At 37.0% G+C, this 18,375-nt stretch overlaps 2 protein-coding genes across 2 annotated transcripts; one reads left to right on the top strand and one right to left on the bottom strand.

Moving 5' to 3' along the window:
- Positions 1–951: 951 nt before the first annotated feature.
- Positions 952–11,855, bottom strand: gnb1b (guanine nucleotide binding protein (G protein), beta polypeptide 1b). Its single transcript, XM_085457031.1, has 11 exons — positions 11,430–11,855; positions 6,682–6,791; positions 6,473–6,511; positions 6,286–6,392; positions 6,046–6,109; positions 4,299–4,461; positions 3,928–3,994; positions 3,637–3,838; positions 3,316–3,532; positions 3,063–3,178; positions 952–2,736 (listed from the first exon to the last, which is right to left on the bottom strand). Exons 2-10 carry the CDS (start codon positions 6,736–6,738, stop codon positions 3,072–3,074), a joined length of 1,023 nt encoding a protein of 340 aa, XP_085313157.1. The 5' UTR covers positions 6,739–6,791; positions 11,430–11,855; the 3' UTR covers positions 952–2,736; positions 3,063–3,071.
- LOC146709850 (calmodulin-like protein 6) lies at positions 7,615–17,479 on the top strand. Its single transcript, XM_085457961.1, has 3 exons — positions 7,615–7,631; positions 15,296–15,461; positions 17,342–17,479. The coding sequence occupies exons 1-3, from the start codon at positions 7,615–7,617 to the stop codon at positions 17,477–17,479; spliced, it is 321 nt and encodes a 106-aa protein (XP_085314087.1).
- The last annotated feature ends 896 nt before the right edge of the window (positions 17,480–18,375 follow it).

Below are 18,375 nucleotides of genomic sequence, written 5' to 3'. Positions count from 1 at the left end.
GAAGACTGGGGCGTGTCTAAAGCATAGCTGTCATGCCCATGTTAATGTAAAATGCATTATTGCGTCGGTTTGGGGTGAACTTAAAAAAATCCAGTTATGATGAAGAGACTGGCTTTTTCAATATTAAGTCATTTTCAGATAATTGGTCTTTCTGCATGGCTTATCCCCCTAATAGGATGTTGTTCACTTGAACAGTGAAACTTTAAAGTTCCATGTGCATGCAGCAGTTTTACAAACCAATTTTAGAAGTTTGGGGATCAACATTGACCGACTACAGACAAGAGGTAAAGCAACGGAAGCTGGTGCAGGGATAATAAAGGTGATGATCATTGGTTTCGGCAGAAAAGGTAACTCCCCTCCTCCTCTGCACTTCATCTGTGGGAGTGGCCTCCACTTTCAGGTACCTTGGTGTATCTCATTGGAAACTTTACCTGGAGCCATAACACTTGCTACCTACTTACGAAGGGACACCATTTCTTTCTCATGAACCTGAGGTATGCTAGTACTCTGGTGAGGGCGGTGAAAGCCCCACCAGCACAGACATCTACACCAGCAGAAGCAGGGCCTTCTTCTTGGTTTTTAACCAGGGTGCAAATGAAAATTTTTACTTCAAGTCATATGAAAGTGACTTTGAAATCCTTGGAAGGAAAAAAAAAAAAGTACCATATAAAATTATGTTGCTGAAATCTGACAATAAAGAGTAATAATACAAGCACTGTTACACAATTTAAAAAAACTCAAAAAAATTTCTGCATCCAGATGCATCACAATTCCTTCTGCATAGATCAGAAAAACAAATCCGGTCTCTCTTTAGTGAACACAATACAATTACTGCATACAAGTTAGTTCTTTTTTTAAGGCTCCCTCCAAAAACTCAAAGCTGCACAAAGCAGTGAATTGTTTAAATGGCACATCAGAAGATTCTGACAGAACCCTCACAAAAACACAAAGCAAGATCTCAAACAGCTTTTTATTACATTTTCCAATCAATAACAGTACAATTTAGTACAGTATCTATCTTGCATCCAGCTCACCGTGGAACACCAACAGACCGAAATGAAATACAAAAAGTGAATAGGTACATAAGGGTGCAGAGCTCTATAATATTAATGGAAAGAGAAAAGGGAATCCACCTCAGTTGAATTGCATTTTCACTTGTGGCCATACACGAATACATCACATTTATTGTACATCATCGCAGAAAGGAAAAAAAAAAAAAAGAAAAAGAAAAAAGTGAAAATATGTCACAACTTTAACAAAAGTGCTTCTGTATACAGTGAAAATGTTGTCATTCAGATGTTCTGATTTTCAAATTTAAGACCAATGGAGGGAGGGGGGGGGGGGTGTACAAAAAGTTTTAGTATGGACAGTGTGTGAGGACATTTCTGTTCTATTGTGTGTGTGAAGATTTGAAGGAGAGAGGACTTTTCAAGGATAGATTTCTCACAATGATTGTAATAATTATTACAAAATTGGCATCAATAGAACTGGTAAGCATAATTTACATTAAGTATGCAGTCAATAATAAGTCTGTTTCCATTCTTGCTCATTCTGGTGCATAGCGTTACCAGTATTAGTACATGATGTATGTATGCAGAGTTTGAGCCAAAAATAAATTGGCCTCTATTAAGTTCAATCAACGGGTTACTCTCCTTTTTGGAAACAAAAGAAAAATCTAGGATTTTTGCACCATTGAAAGCAAGTCTACAGCATGCACATCTAAATTAACTCGTGGCAGACAAAATTAAATGTCTTAACTTAAAACAGACCATTATTTTCAGACATTGATTTTGTACATTTCATTCACAGAGTTGCAACTGCAGTCCCAAGCAAAGGAAGTGTCTATTAAGTCAGGTGAGGTGTTTCACTCAAAGTGGATACGAAACACAAATCCCCTTTCATATAGTAAAATCGAGCCATGCCTCAGTTACCTCAGCACCCTAAACCAAACCCTTCCCACCAAAAGTCAAAGGCATGTACAAGAATTAAGGGGCTTAACTGGATAATTTACTGGTAATAACTCTTTCTGTACTGGAATGAGCATTCATAACTTATAGCATGTGCTTGGTTAGTTAACACAGTATTAGTTGAGAGGCAAAGCTTCATGTGCAAAAGGCTGTGATGAAACAAAAACAGCTAGTATATAAATACATCATGGACATTTTGAAAGCTGCTCGTGTAATATGATCCAAGCTTTTTACTTCTGCATGGTTTTCTCATCTGTCTTATATGATTCACCTGGATTAGAAAGACAAGCTGTAATTCAAACATATCTAAAACCACTAAAGAAATATGACAAAAAAAAAAAAAAAGCCATCAAGAATAACAAACCATCAGAATAGAAATCTTAAAAAAAAAAAAAAAAAAAAAGAAAAGAAAAAAAAGAAAAGAAAAAAAAAAAGGAAAAAAAAAGGAAAAAAGTTAAATAATTTGTACAATTACACTCCAACATTTGCTTTCAAGACGCACACATTTGCATGGGATGATAGTGTTGTTTTCTCTTTCAAGGTAACATAAAATGGTCCAAGAAGGAATGCACAAGTTTTGGATTTGATACCACAGGAGATCCTTTCTTAACTAGGTGATAAACAATTGTGCTCTTCTTTGTGTAGGAAAGGCATTGGTTTCCCTTCGTTTTTGTGGTGTCCAAGTCAGTTTAAACAGTGTTGAAGAAGATGCTGTGAACATTCTCAAGTTGTAATGGTCTTCCAGTCAACTTTGGAGTTAAATGAACATCTGAGAAACAAAGAAAGGTTAAATTTAAGATTTGAATAATATAATCTGACCTACTGTTTAGCCTTTTTTTTTTAATGTTCTGCCAGGTTAAGACCTTAAAACTTGATGGACAAAGATCAAGCACTGATTGTGTCCCATTACAAACAACAACCAAGTGTGGAACAAGCGTAAAGGTAACTGGATTTTGGAGGGAAATTGGCATTTATTTGGATACAAATGTAAAAAAATAATAATAATAACAAAAAAAATAATAATAATAATAATAATATATGCAAAAAAACAAAAAACAACAAAAAAACCCAAAAACAATCAAACAGTAAAAGAACCTTCAGGCTTCAATTCCAGATCTTCAGAAAACTGTCCCAGGATCCTGTTGCAACTGCCATGCCATCATCAGTAACCCCCAGGCAGCTAACGCGGTTGTCATGTCCAGCCAACACACCTATAAGCAATCATAATTGTCATTTAGTTAACAGTAGTGCACTAAGGAAATACAGGTCACATCAATTTGGATGTTACAAAGTGCTCTTGGGATTTACCAACACTAAGGAGATAAAAGGCTTTTTCAGCAATACTAACCAGCACGATCAGCTTTTAGTGTGTCCCACACATTGCAGTTAAAGTCATCATATCCTGCCAGAAGAAGGCGGCCACTCTTTGAGAATGCCACAGAGGTGATGCCACATATGATATTGTCATGAGAATAGATCATTAATTCCTGATCAGCACGCAGATCGAACAGCCTGCAGGTGGCATCATCAGAGCCCGTGGCAAAGGCATTTCCATTAGGGAAAAACTGCAAGTTCCAAAAACAGAAATAATTATTGTCCAATTATTGATTGAAACAGGAAACAAATTTAGCAAGCAAAACACTTGTATTTACATGTGTATGGAACTTACACAGATGGCATTAATGTCAGACTCATGGCCAGTAAATGTCTGTCTGCACATGCCCTCTCGAACATCCCAGAGTTTAGCAGAGGCATCACAAGCACCAGAGACAAATAACCTTGAGTCAGGGGCGAGTGACAGGCTCATGACATCACCGGTGTGTCCAGCAAATGTGGTTGTCTGCTGGCCAGTCTCAATGTCCCAAAGTGCACTGTGAAATAAAGGATTTAGAATCAGTTTGCCTGTTGTCTAGCACGTTAACTGCTCATTAACGGAACTCAATGTCATCTTTTCACTCACCAAGTGGTATCTCCAGAGCTTGTAACAATCTGGTTGTCATCAAGAAAGCGACAACAGGACAGGTATCCTAATATTGAGAGTCAATAGAAGTCATTAATACACAAGTGAAAGACAAATGTAGAACTAGCAGTGCACATTTAACCCCTACTTGCAGTTACGACTAATCATCAATTAGCAGTAAATAGATCAGTTATTTAAAATTCATTGAAAATTAAAAAAAAAAAAAAGACTAACAAATTTTTAAAGCAACATACACCTTATCATGCCACTGTTTTGTTGAATCCAACTATAAGTTAACATAGACAATATGGCAAAAGAAGCATGTTTTAACTGATACTTTGCTGTTTGAGAAGACATTTACAACCATTTACCTGTATGTCCAGCGAGCTCACGGCTCACACGTACATTCCCCTCACGTGTTTTCAGGTTGTAGATGGAACAGATGTTATCTAAGCCACCACAGGCCACATAGTTTCCTGAAGGCGCATATGCGCAAGTCATGACCCAGGAAGATCGAAGTGGAATGGCATGAACCTATAGAGTAACAAACAGACACATGCACAGATACTTAAGTTCCATTTTGTCAAAGAAACAAAATCTTCAAAATAGGATTACATACCTTTTGGAGAGCAATGTTACAATAACTAAATTTGGCATTTAAACACTAACACACAACAATGTCAGTCTGCCTTTATAAAGCATAAAATAAATGTCAATACTTATTTATACAATTTAGAAAGTACTGCAACTCCTTCACTTTTTACACTTCAAAGTTTCAAGCTTTCTTTTAAACAAGTATTCAGACCCTTTGCTATAGCACTCAACGCTGTAGTCAGCTGTGTCCTGCTGGATTTAATGTGTCCTTAAAATTTGTGTGTAGGGCTTCAGTAGAGTTGACCTATGTCAAAATTATTGGATTAAACAGTTTAGAAAGTTCTGCCAGGAAGACAATCATGTCAGCACATCATCAAAAAGGTCTTTATGGTAGAGTAGTTAGACAGAAGCCAAACACAAGGTTCCTTTAAGAGAAAAGAAAAAAAAATCTCCAGAGCGCAACAACCTGACTGCAGCAGTGAACCAAAGCTTACAGCAAAGAACGCTCTGGTGGCTTGCTGACAAGTTTCCAATGGTTCCTTCGAGGACAAGCCTAGGCCTGAAATTTAAACTGAACAAAAGATGTTTCTAAACAAAAAAAAACAAAAACAAAAAAAAACCTGCCAAATTCTTTTCAAGTCTAAACTATAAAAATAAGCTATTGTGAGGTACTGCCAGATCACAAAGTAAGTTCTTGTGACCCAAGCTACAACTCAGAAGAGGCTGCACTGTTGAGATATTAGACAGCATCCTGTAAAAATCACGGCCGTAATTTTTCCATTTCAATGGGAACATGATATTAGTCAATAATCTGCTGCTTAGGGACACCATAATGCAACAGCTTAATTAAACAAGAGGATGAAATAACCAGCCTTGCATTAAAGTATCCCATAAACAAATCAAACCTCTATCTACCCTTTAATGTTGGAAGAATTACCCTTTAATCTTTTTATTACCAGCTGGATCATTGTCCACAGTATCATGTTAAATTATATTATCCCAAAAGGTTCTTCAGTATCCCAAACAAGTCAGAAAGCTTTTTAAGGATCCCGAAGAAACTTCTGTCTTTGGTGGAGAAGCCAGATTACCTTTTAGGCATTAAAACAGTGTACTCATTCCTCCGATATCAACAACTGCACACCAGACACATCAGCCTCAGGGGAAAGGGCACAAATGCCTCTTGCTCAGCTGATCTGCAACACTTTTAAATATAAGTTTTCCCTCTTTTCAATTCAACATAGCCTCATAGGTTCAAAAAAATTGTTTTATCCCATAAAGAAGTACAACATAGTACAAAAGGAACAACTTAAAAAGGTAAACTAAATTTATATAGTTTTATTAATTTCAAGATCACTTAGTATCCAATCTATGTAAACATTTTAAAAAATCAGAATGAAGATGACCGCACTTTTTTTGTCTGCGCTTTGTAAGGCTGTGTTGTTACTGACTCTCAACTAGATTAAACACAAGGTTTGCCTATTATTCCATTAGTCCTCATTATAAAATAATAATGAAGAAAATTACCTTATTTGTGGTATAGCTATCCCAAATAATAAGTTTGCCATCTTGAGAGGCACTGACCAAGAGCCTACAAAAAAAAAAAGAAAAGAACAGTAATATGAACATCACTAACACAGTATCCAGGGGTTGTCACGCATCTATTTTTTATCCAGAGTTAAAAACAATAGAAAAATATGCATAAACTGCTGAAAGACACAAAGTTCACTATGCTCCACAAATCATATTCTGGCTGTTAGGTTTTACCTAGAATCTGTTCCCCAATGCATGGCATATATTTTAGCCAAATGGCCCCGCAGCGTTCGTCTTGTACGCATCTGGATTCGGCCAACGGGGTCAATATTAGCTGTGATCTGTAAAACATTAAGTGCTATAAGGTTCATTTCCCATCAAATGCTTTTCAACCCAAACACTATGAAAAGTTAAATGTTACCTGTGATAGTGTGGCATCTGCACATGCTTTCCTGGCATCCTGAGGAGACACAAAAAAAAAAAAAAGAAAAAAAAAAAAAGGGGGGGGGGGGTCAACACTTTGGTCAGACATTTTCCATCTCACACCAGTCTCGACTGGAAGGGCTGTCAGATTTTTCAGAATAAACGTCTGTATGCTTTTATGTGGAGAAGTGATACTTTGTTACTCACTCTGATCTGATTCTTGAGCTGCTCTGCCTCTTGGCGTAACTGGTCCAGTTCACTCATCTTATTCTGCTTTTTCAATTACCTTACTCCAGCTACCACGGGCACTTGTTGCTCTAAAAAAAGCAACACAAACAAAGGAAATATGAGGAACTTTAATCTTTCAAGCAAACCATTTTAAAATCAAAGCTGTAATGAAGACAAACGCAAAATGGGTCTGAACGCAGCTCACAGACCTGCAGTGGATAAAGATTTTCACCAAGATTGTTTTGATTGAATTGATGGCAAAAAAATAAATAAAAATAAAAATTGTTTACCTACAATATGTCCAATGTGCAGTTCATGCTTCAACCTTACTTTCCCACCTCAATGTCACCAGCTAAATCCTGACACACAATTCATATTGCCAGACAAATCTTGTTAACGCATGACTTTCCAGTGATCCGAAAAGCAGTCATTATCCTGTTGACCTTAATCCCTGGGATACTCAGAATTTCAGTGATCAATAAGCCACTTATATTAATACAGAGCCGCAAAGCACGCTCAAAGTTCAGCTAATAAAATATATACATATTAATTTTACTGATTTTATATTTAATAAATATATATATATATATATATATATATATATATATATATATATATATATATATATATATATATATATATATATATATAGAGTATTCTTAGTGTGTCTGAAATTTCTTTGTATGAAACACTGATTTCATTCACATGTAAGATATCAGGAAAAAGACAAAAGCTCAGCAATGCAATACTGAATTAAAAACTGCATTTAGCATGACAGATTCATCTACCATTTTAATTTCTGTTATGGTTGGAACATTTGTTAACTGTCCATTTCAGTAACGTCCACGTCAGCATACTTAGAGTAACGAAAAGTAAGGTTTTCCTAAGGTAGAAGAATGAAACACCTAAAAGATGGCTGCAATCAACAGGTAGGAATGGATTTATGAATATAGTATTGAATTTAATAATAAGGTCAGTAGGAGGATTATTAGTTGGACAAATGTTCTTATACTGACTCCAGTTATCCTGTAAGACAAATAACCTTGTGGTAAAATCCATCTAATGAATTATGAAAGTGCGGTGAACAAAAATACTTTACAAAACCAACCTGAAGCTGCACACGGGACATCTCTTTGCATTTAAAATGGGAAACGGATACTTCTGTATTGAACTGCAAAGAGTAAATAAGTTACCAACCTGAAGTGGAGAAAACACTCAGTTTTGACCAAATGTAAGATCAGCCATAATTTTCTACAGATTCAAGAGTTATTGTATTGTTAGAACATGTGAACGCTTGGAAGCCAAATTTTTTCTAAAGAATTGTAACTTCCTTCTATTATACGGATACTGAAGACGACGGTCACAAAGTTAAACTCAGAATTTTTACTTGTTACACATGTAACAGCTTAAAAGTGAAAAATAAATAACATTACCAAACCTAATTAACCCAGAAATTAAAAACAAAATGCAATACAGATTTAAATATGATTGTAAAGTTACTAAAGATCAAGTTAACTAGCACTGCCCTACTAGTTACCTTAACTTGTGTTTTTCCGTCAGCTCACCTATGTTACTGGAAGTTGCAGGACAAGACTGAAAGTCTTCTCAACCTTATCTACACAATCGTCTAAGTTGTCTGACTGGTTGGCCTTTCTAACTCAAGTTATCCTCTTATGCTCATTAATCTTATAATAAATGTGTCATGGAAAGTAATCATGATTAAGCATCATCCAGTGACAGCAGGATGCCATTCTCACCTTGAAAACCTCTTAAAACATAATTTTAAAACTATATTCCCAACTTCTCTCAACCTGAGAAAAATAAAAGAACTAATAATTGAAGTTAGAAATATTTACTACACTAATGTAGAGTTTCCTGTCTTAACTTTAAGTATAATTAATCCCATGAACTCAAAAATAAAACAAGAGTTTTTATTTAGTACACAGAGTTGGAAACAACTACAGAAAAAGGAGGTTACATAAGTAACTCTGCCTGATTTTGAACTTTTCCAATGAATTTAAATTAAATTCTTTTAAGTTAAACTGATGAGTATCTAGCTGTTAGTTTTAAAGTGCTACTCAATGTTCAATGTTTTAAATTCAAACTTGAGTCAGATGAAATAAGACACCTACATCTTTTTGTTCTTTCTTAAACTGCCAAATTCCCCAAAAAATAAAAATTCCAGTGGCAAATATTAATGTGGAATAGCCTGAAGTCATGTTATAAATCTGAGTTTTAAATATTCTACATTCAGAAATTAAAAAAATAAAATACAAATTCAATCTTGTTGACCTCTGTGGATGCTTACAGTTAAGGAGTTCCTCTCCCTCATCACTTCTCCTTTCCAAGCGCCTGATCAGGGTCAGCTGACTGCATGATAAACAATGAGCAGTGGCAAACAGCCTGAAGTTGCAGCTCACTAGTTTTCAAGTCCCTTAAGGGTAGATTGCGTCTGCTATTTTAGGTGTCTTCTACATTTTCAGTTAAATGTGTATGTTTCACTAGATAAACATTTGTTCTCAAGAACATACCGGCTTATCTGTACTGTTAAATAATAATAATAATGCAATATTTCACAGGTCTAAAGCTGGATCACAGAAAAAGCCATAACCAGCAGTATCACTGAGCAACTCCATAATCCTAAAAGCTAAAATCCTCAGTCAATGAGTCTCTAATCCTATCCATGTCCACAAATGTAAACAGCTGGCAAAGCCTGTCCAGGCATTAGAAATATGTTTTTCCAATCATAAAAGGATGAGATTAATCTTAATTCTTTTACACACAACTAATCCAGGCACTTGCTTTGAGAAATTGCCAGGATTTTCAGCTTCCAATGACATCGCAACCATATTACAGATCCTCTCATGCAGTTGTGACCAGATACAAGTAGGACTACTTTCTGAAGGAATCCAGTAACATACAATTAACTTCAAAACACTATTGGTAGTTTTAACAACAATGCAAACAGACTTTGTGACAGAAATAAAATGTACTAGTATAAATCAACAGCATGAACTAACGTGTTTGTGTGCAAAGGTTTAACCAACAGTGTACGGGTTGTACTGATAGTTGACACAGACATTGTGTGCAGTACTGTGATTTGCCTACAACAGTCACAATGAAATCATTTGCATTGGACTTTGCGTTGCATTTGAATGGCTGCCGGATAGCTGTTTTAACTCCGCTTTTGGTTTGAATTTGTTTAGTAGGTTACTCTACAGAGGCTGCACGCACATTTCAGGAGGAAATTACACGCAATTCTGCACAATAAGGTGGCAAAAATACTGAGTGCTGCACAGTGTAAAGATAATATGACTTGCACTGAAGATGCAGCTAAACGCCATCTTGCAGACTGCTGTCCGCTAGTTAGCAAGCTCGACAGAGTAGGCCTGCAGGCAGGGCAGAGCTAATATTCAAAAAATTAAAGTCACCTTATTAAGAACAGTTACACACAAGGGTTAAAAATGTCTGGAAACGAGCAGAGTCAATGTAACGCAACACTCGCAAAATTTCATAACACGCGAACCAAATAGCCAGAATTATCTAATGCAAAATAACGTAACCACAGTCACTTCAGGGAAGACTCCGCCGCTCTTCCGCAATTATACAGGGTGCTATGTAGTTAGCTTTTAAGCAACAGTGGGTAAACCAGAAAACTGGCTTGTGGATTGGCCTTCGGAGATCCACTTACTTACATACTAACAATCTTGTTAAACGCAGTACTTCCAAGTTAATTTGATTACCGCGTAAATTTATTTGGTCCTTTTAATCTTGCAGCAGACGGAGGGAGGGGGAAGACTGTAAAACTGCAAGGTCGGGCGGCGATGGCCTGTTTTACTCCAGCAAGCGACAAATGCAAGAAGAAAAAAAAGGGGGGGGGGGGCTGGGTGTTTTCCATAAAGCAAATGACCTTTCAGAAAATAAGCGAATACAGAAAGAAAAAATAAACTAAATCCATGAAACCTGCAAGTTAGCTGGCTGTTTATAAGTAATGTTCCCAACACGAGTTAAGGCGTTGCATCGATGCGGCCGTTTTGTTGCAGACAGGCACCGATATGCTAACTTATTTGCTCGGCTGGTAAAAACAGGGTGTAAACGCGGCAATGGCATTTACGTTAAATAAGTGTTGCAATTTAATCCACAGAAGCGTGCGCAGAGTTAACAAGTGATGCTATAACCCACTCTTTTTAATCACAAGAAAAACACTGTTTGCTGTTATTACGGGACGTTTATTGTTCCAGCCCAACCCAGTATGTCATCATCAACTCACAAAATCTTTAAATATACCATTTCGATTATAATGTAAGTCAGTGCAATCAGTGAAGCTTTAAATTTAAGCATGATTACTGCAGTTGTCTCTTATATCATATGGTTATCAATGCATTTTATATCAAGAAGCACCTCCGCTGGGCCAACATTATTACTTAAACGCCAGCCAGAAGCTTCCTCCGACATTAATTGTAGCTAACGTTGCTCAGATGCTTGGATACTAGTTAAGTTCTGTCATTTAATTTGCAGCTAATACTCTACACCGGGATCCACCGATGCAAACACTCTTATGGCAAAATAGCCAACTTAATGCTAGCTAACCCCTGCTAACTAGAAGGCTAGGCTACTGCTACCCCACCCCCGGGCAGTTCAATTCCGCCACAATTCATTAGCTAAAGGTAGAACAGTTACAATTACAGCTCTAAAAGCAGTGTGCTGGTCGCTTCATTTTGCCTTACCTGATTCAATTTGCGCCTGTTTTTGAGTTTGGGCATTGACTGGAACACGGGACGGTGTGTATCTCCGATCCACGCATCAACGAACACCACAACGCTAGCTTACTAACTAGCTTAAGCCAGCTAGCGTAGTTTTCCGAGGAGTAGCCCTTCCCGAACGCAGGCTACGGCTGGGGGAGCTTGACAACCTCAGTCAACCAACCGGAGAGGGGAGGGGACGGAGAGGGGGGAATCACACCCACTAAAGCCCTTTAATGAAGGCACTGCCCAGGCAGATAAAAAGCCAATCTTTAAATTCACTAAAGCTCACCCAACAAGACAGCCTACTGCCTCCCTTTTGCCGAGCTTAACATCTGCCCTTTCCGTAGTAACACTCTTGTCCGGCCACCGAGCAATGAGATGGGCGCGGTAACCCTGCAGTTAGCGCTGGGAAACCCCACGTTGCAGCAGAGAGGGAGAGAGAACCTTCGATTGGAGTTCTATAACTGGAGATGCTACAATTATCATCAGCCCCCTTGCAGCGATGTTTAGCACGTCTAATTTTGTACACGCGTATTTAATTCGAGCACAATACAGTTTAAGAGAGCACAGTGTTCGCTTATGTTCTCAGCAAAGGAGCCTAAGTTAAAGATCGAGTAAACAGGGCCCCAACTTCGCTTCTAAAGTAGGAAGTGGTAATCATGATTTCAGTACAGTACTGTAGGGGGGGGGGGCATTTGCTCAATTTCAGGAGCTACACCCAGGCCTGATTACTGCCAGACCTGCAGAATCAAGACATCAAGTAATTAAATAGCAAGTTAAAAGGTCTCAAAAGCAACCCAAGAATAGATGATAAAGCCACTCACATCTATGATTCTGGGTTACAAATCCATTTCCAAGATTTTTTTTCCAGTCAACCACGGTGAAGGCCATTATCCACAAATTTAAAAAACGTAGAACAGAGGTGAACCTTCCCATGAGTGGCCGATCTGTCAAAATTACTCCATGAGTGCACCAACGACTCATCCAGGAGGTCACAAAGAACCCATTACAACATCTAAAGAACTGGAAGCCTCAGTTATTGCACTTAAGGTCAAAGTTCATGATTCAAAATAAGAAAGCAACTGGGGAAAAAACACTCACAAAAATTGTATGATTACTTTTTCAACATATGCCGCGATGCAATGCAATTTTCTGCTGGAAAATCTTGTTGGTGAGCATACATATCAATGCTACTTTGATTGCACCAGCAGCCAAAATGCTCTTGCAGAGTGAGTATACACACCCTAGCAAAGACACAATGACATAGCTGCTACTTGACCCTGCCTCAACATTCCATGAATCCCTAACTGATAGAGTAGGGGGTAGGTAAGATTTTTTTTCCCAGAGGGCCGCACAGGCTTAAAAAATCCAAATGAAAAAGTTGTTATATACATTTTAAATTAGCCTACATCTTGCCAGTTGTATGATATGTACTACTGCACTACTACTAGGTCACTGATATTAAAAAAAAAAACAAAAAAAACAGCACTGAATTAAAATTAAATAGCTGTGTGGACCCAGTGCAGTCATTCACCTCAAGATTCCTTCATCAGTGATTACACTCTGATTTCACTGGCATTTGTTTTGCTTTTCTCTTAGGACATCAGGGGTTAGATTGAGATGGTTCAAGGCTGATCCCTGCCCTCGAGCATTATTTTACCCATGTGAGCTATAGTGCATTTGTGAGATGGCATGAAACAAACCTTATCTGTTCCCACCCCACAATCCATGGGACCCAAAGGATCCCCCGTCAACTTCACAGTGCCAGATACCACAGGACACCCCCAGAGGTCCCGTTTCATGACCTGACAGAATAAAGCTATTTTGGTGGCATGAGCGGTTTTGATATTTAATTTAGTCATACTAAGCAGTCATCTGATGCACAAATACACTCGTAAAAAAATCCTAATTGGACCCAGTTCATGTAAGAAATACATACTAGACAAACTAGAATATAACAATCCAATTAATCCATACCAGAAAAAATAAGTAGCTCAGGAATGTCATACAGAAAAAAAAAAAAACCTGCAATGGATTTGGTTGAGTAAATGTAGTAAAGACGTTAACTAAAGTTCCACATGTAATCACCTGTCAGGCAAATTTCTTAGCTACCTAGTTAGCGACTACCAACCTCTTTGTCTCACTTGCCTCACAAATTCCATCTTATTCATACCCGTCACCACATCCTCTCATTATCTAAGCCCTCGCTGCATCTTGTCCATCCTTCCTCTTTCAATCAGACTACTCTCCCTTCTCTCCATTTTCAAGATACCATCTGGAGCTCAAAGTAGGCTCAGATGACATAAGACCTGATCTTCCTACATTCATTTCCTTCTCGCATCATCCATTCATCATCCATCACTACCCTGCATAACTAAACCTTGAAAACCTTGAATCGATTATTGGTACTGATGGTCCACATATATATAAAAATATAAAGACAAGATGGGAATCGGTTGCATTGAAAATAGTGTTTGACAAATCTCTTCTTAATACACAGCATGTGAAAAGCCACTGTGTTTACCTTTCCCTCTTTATTTTTGTTAGACTCACATTTTACGACAGGATTTATCTACTATAATCTTTGCCATCAGCAAAACGAAGAATACATAGAATCTCTTTAGTACCATACCTCTGAGTGACCCCGTGGAATAAAAACAAATGGCATAACATTTGGATTATCATGACCATCTTTATTATGGCTTGTCAGTATCATTTTAATATTACATTTTGATCATGAATGAAAGCAGTTATTTGATTTCAACATGCAGATACAGAAAGAAAAGTATTCCCACATTGCTGTGTAAGTTATAATTCAATGTATGTGAATTCTCCCGGTCATATTATTTTTATTTGCAAATGTCACAATGATCTATTAGCCATGTAATTGCTTAACTAGAAGGACAGGAACCTGGTAAATTCAGCTCATGAAATTCACCTGACAGCTGGTAGTAATGTTTTTTTTAAAAAGTAACTATTATTTCATTGCCTATTACCTAATCTACATATTAAATGCTAATAGCTTCACATAACTTTTAATTTTGATTTCTATGTTGTGTCCTTTTAAATTCTGCACTCTGCACTGAATTAGCCCACAAGAGGAATGAGGTGTACACTGATACACAGCTCTTTCACTCAGCTAACAAATGTGAAATTCTTAATGTTCCCATTGTAATGTTGAAAATAACATCTTGCAGTTGAGTGCCTCCTTATTTGGATGTCAGCTTTCATAAAAGTCACCGGGGGGCTGTGCAAACACCTGCTAATGGGCCACACTAAGCTAATTGCAGTTCCCATAACTGTGTCGTCATGTGACACTGAGGTCACACAAAAATGCATCTGATTGTTTACAATATTTTGCTGCGTTGCTGTTACTTTCTCTAAAAATACGGATATTTGACGAATTTAAAGCTATACAAACTAGTTATTTTCCAGTGTAGCTGTGTTGCATTTGATGGGTGAGATCAGTATCAAATTATTCCTCATGGGTGATTAGCAAGTCCACCCTCTAAGTGCCATAAATGGTCTTCTGGCAGGCTTTTCTAAACTCTGGGGAAAGAGCATTAAACATTTAGAAATGATGAGGCTAAGACATCCTCTTATTGTGCATTAAGTGTTTTTGGTACACACAGTACTTGCACTGACTCGTTTCTATATAATCCTGAAAAATTGGTGAGTATGCTATCTTGAGAATTAACTATTAATAGTTATTAATTTGAATAATATCTAAAATGACTAACTTGAAATGAGAGGTTTTAGGATCATGATTAACAATCCTCTAATAAATATTGTTGGCAGCATAAAACTGCAGCTTCTTAAAAAGTTTCCCCATTTTCATTTCCTTCCAGGTCAGCAAATTATCACAAGATCAAAAAATACAATGTAATTTTTGAGATGTTTGATGAAGAAGGAAATGGAGAAGTGAAGACACAAGAGCTAGAGAGGATGATGAGTTTAACTGGAATCAATCCTAGCAAGAGCGAGCTCATCCAGATGGCCAAAGATGTGGACAAAGAAGATACCTGCAAAATTCCTTGCTATGGGAATAAAAACCCTCTGTCTTACTCTGCAGAGTTCTTGAGCTACCCATAATTTCTCCATATGTTCTCTATAGTGATCTTAGACTGAAGAATAGCAAATATTTTCTTTGGCCATTGGCTGCTTTTTCACTCATTTTCAGCCCAGTCCTTGCCCCTGACCATTTTCATAGGATTTTTCTTTTGTTTGTTAAACCATTTCACCTCAACATACATTCAAGCATTAAAAAAGCACCAAAGTCAAGAGGTGAACCAGTGTTGTGTCTACATGTAACAGACAACGTATCTTTGGGCACTTTGTTACTAGCAGCTCTTCTCAAAAATGCAAAATTTGTTCTAAAAACGAACTTTGAATGTCCTCCAAGAAGCGTGGAAAACATTTCTTGAAGACTTCTTAAAGAAATTACAAGAAAACCTGGCAAAGAGAGTTCAGGCTGTGTGGAAGAATGAAGGTGGTCATACCAAATATTGACTCTCAAGTGTACAAACACCGTTTCTGCCTTATATAATAAATTTCAAATTATGTTTGAACATGTTTCAATAAATCACTGCACCTATTCATCATTTTCTTAGCAAAACATGCTAGGTATGGCATGGCTCAAGACTTTTGCAATGTACTGTATCTATCTAGCAAGTGGACATAGAACTTTCTAAGGTTCTACTTCTGTTGTCTGCTGATTGAGCTTTAATCAAGTTGTTGCAGTTGTTATGCTTTATTATACTGTGTTGCACGTAAACCAGTTCTATTTACATACTTTAGAAATGTCTTTTTCTACATCCACTGCACATTAATGTGCGCATTAGTGGAAGCTTCATCTCTTTAGAATCAGCCCAAACCAGACAAGTAAAATGCTGTAGCGATAATGTGGCTTATTCAACTTAGGAAAAGTGCTGATATGAAATTGCTGTTTGGTGTTTGTTGATCTGATAAATTAATCTTAAGATATTTGTGGTATTATCCTTTGTGCCTATTCGGGCCCAGAATTTTAATACACATCTTAATCGATTAAGGATTTATGAAGCAGCTTTCCCAGAGAACAATAATATTCCAAAATGCATTTAAAAACATTATGTATGCCGCAGTCTTACTGCAGGTTTCTCTGTGAATCACTAGGTGGCATTGTTTTACAGTGTGTAACCTGAGAAGTGTCTAGTGGTTTTATGATTATTTGCATTGCCGAATCTCCCAAGCAACCGAAAATACACACACACACACACACACACACACACACACACACACACACACACACACACACACACACACACACAGAGTCCAACATTTAAACTATTAAATTATACATTCATTTGTTAATTTTTGTAGAAATGAAATGCTCATTGTTCCTCAGTTGTTCCTAGTGTGATTTAAAAGTTTCTTGCATTTGTGAAATGAATGATATAATGAATTAACCATTATATGACCTGTGATGCACTGAAACACTGCATTCCTGGGATTTAACTTATGCTGAAGTATAGTTTTCATGTCACTTTAACTTAGCAAAACTGTGTTAGTTATGTTATGTGTCATTTCATCTGAAGAACTGGAGGAAATATTGCAATTTCCTTTCCTGTTTCCGATTTCCTATTGTCTTCCCTGCTCTCTTTACACCTCCCTCCTCCGTTTTCTGTCTGAACCAATGCAAGCTGAGACATACCCACAATTTTGATATATATCTGTAGAATACATCCCTTTAAAGGAGATATATTGCTTGGAGAGGATCTTCTTTAGGTGTAGTTATTATGTACTGTGTAATTAAAAGGGTATATGTAGCCCCTATACATGTAAATGTATTGATTTTTTTTATATATGCATAAAAATCACACATGGAGCAGATTAAAATGTATTATTTTTGCGATGTTTCAGGAAAAAGAGTATTTAACTATGAAAGCTTTCTGGGTCTCATGGTTCTATACCATGAAAGAACAAAGAACCAGGATTCTGAACTCAGAGCTGCTTTTAGAGTATTTGATAAAGATGGTAAGAAATATATTGCCTGAACACGCTCAAGTAAGTAAAACACAACAAAGTTGTAACAAAGACATCATACTTCTCCACTCTTGTTACACGGCACAAAAGTTCCCTAATTCAAATCAAGCTATAACATATTCTGCGAAAAACACAGTAAGCATGGATATGCTAATCAGACTGTTTTCTACACGGGAGTGTTAGGGTCACATTAAGAATAAAAATATTATTGTTCATTTTGAGCATAAAGGGAGGAAAAAGGTCAAAATGTGGAGATTAAAGTTGCCACGACTGCTATACGCTCTACAAAATGCCCTGTGTAGACAAGCTAGTGAAATCATACTTCGGGATCAGTATTAGTAAAAAATTATTATTATTTTTAGCACATACACACAGTGTGAGAAGTATAACACCATTGAAGAGATGGTGCAGAAAGCTGCTTCTGGTCAGAAGGAAAAAACACACAAATTTGAATGAGTTGGCCGGGTTTGCAAAATAAAATTACTGGAAATGGACAGATGCAAGGGTGTCGATGGTCACACTCTCATCCAGTCGTGTTGCATCACAAGACACAATAAGACAGCTCATCAAGTTGTTTCACTAACTCATCATACACAAGGTATTTTGTAGAGGGTATATCAGCCATGGCAGTGTTTGACTTGAAAAAAACAACAACTTTAACCTCCACATTTCATCTTCTTTCTCAAATTGGACAATAATTTATAATTTTCTTAATGTGGCCCTAATACGCCATCGTAGTTTCACTTAGTGTTAATTGGAATTTGTCTTTAGTATTTTTTTCATGTTTAATATCAATGTAGGCAGATGGAGACTGATTATGAAGGCATGTTATATGCATTCTCTTTTATATTTTATCATTTCAATGATTGTGATAAATTTTATTTTGTTCAAATCAATCAGAAAATGT

The sequence above is a fragment of the Copadichromis virginalis genome, linkage group LG5 (assembly GCF_057382275.1).
Source record: "Copadichromis virginalis isolate Kocher_CV1m ecotype Utaka linkage group LG5, C_Virginalis_male_GT1.1, whole genome shotgun sequence".
NCBI classification, from domain to species: Eukaryota; Metazoa; Chordata; class Actinopteri; order Cichliformes; family Cichlidae; genus Copadichromis; species Copadichromis virginalis.
Note: the sequence above shows the minus strand (reverse complement) of the source record. Positions and strands in the feature narration are given on the sequence as shown.

Bases quoted from the DNA above. Each gene is read 5' to 3' on its own strand.
- gnb1b (XM_085457031.1), bottom strand. From the start codon at position 6,738: ATGAGTGAACTGGACCAGTTACGCCAAGAGGCAGAGCAGCTCAAGAAT. The intron at 6,110-6,285 runs GTAAAACCTAAC...TTTTTTTTGTAG, and splicing joins CATTGGGGAACAGATTCTAG to GCTCTTGGTCAGTGCCTCTC. The intron at 3,995-4,298 runs GTAAATGGTTGT...TCTCAATATTAG, and splicing joins TGAGCTCGCTGGACATACAG to GATACCTGTCCTGTTGTCGC.
- LOC146709850 (XM_085457961.1), top strand. The intron at 15,462-17,341 runs GAAGATACCTGC...TTTTGCGATGTT, and splicing joins TGGCCAAAGATGTGGACAAA to TCAGGAAAAAGAGTATTTAA.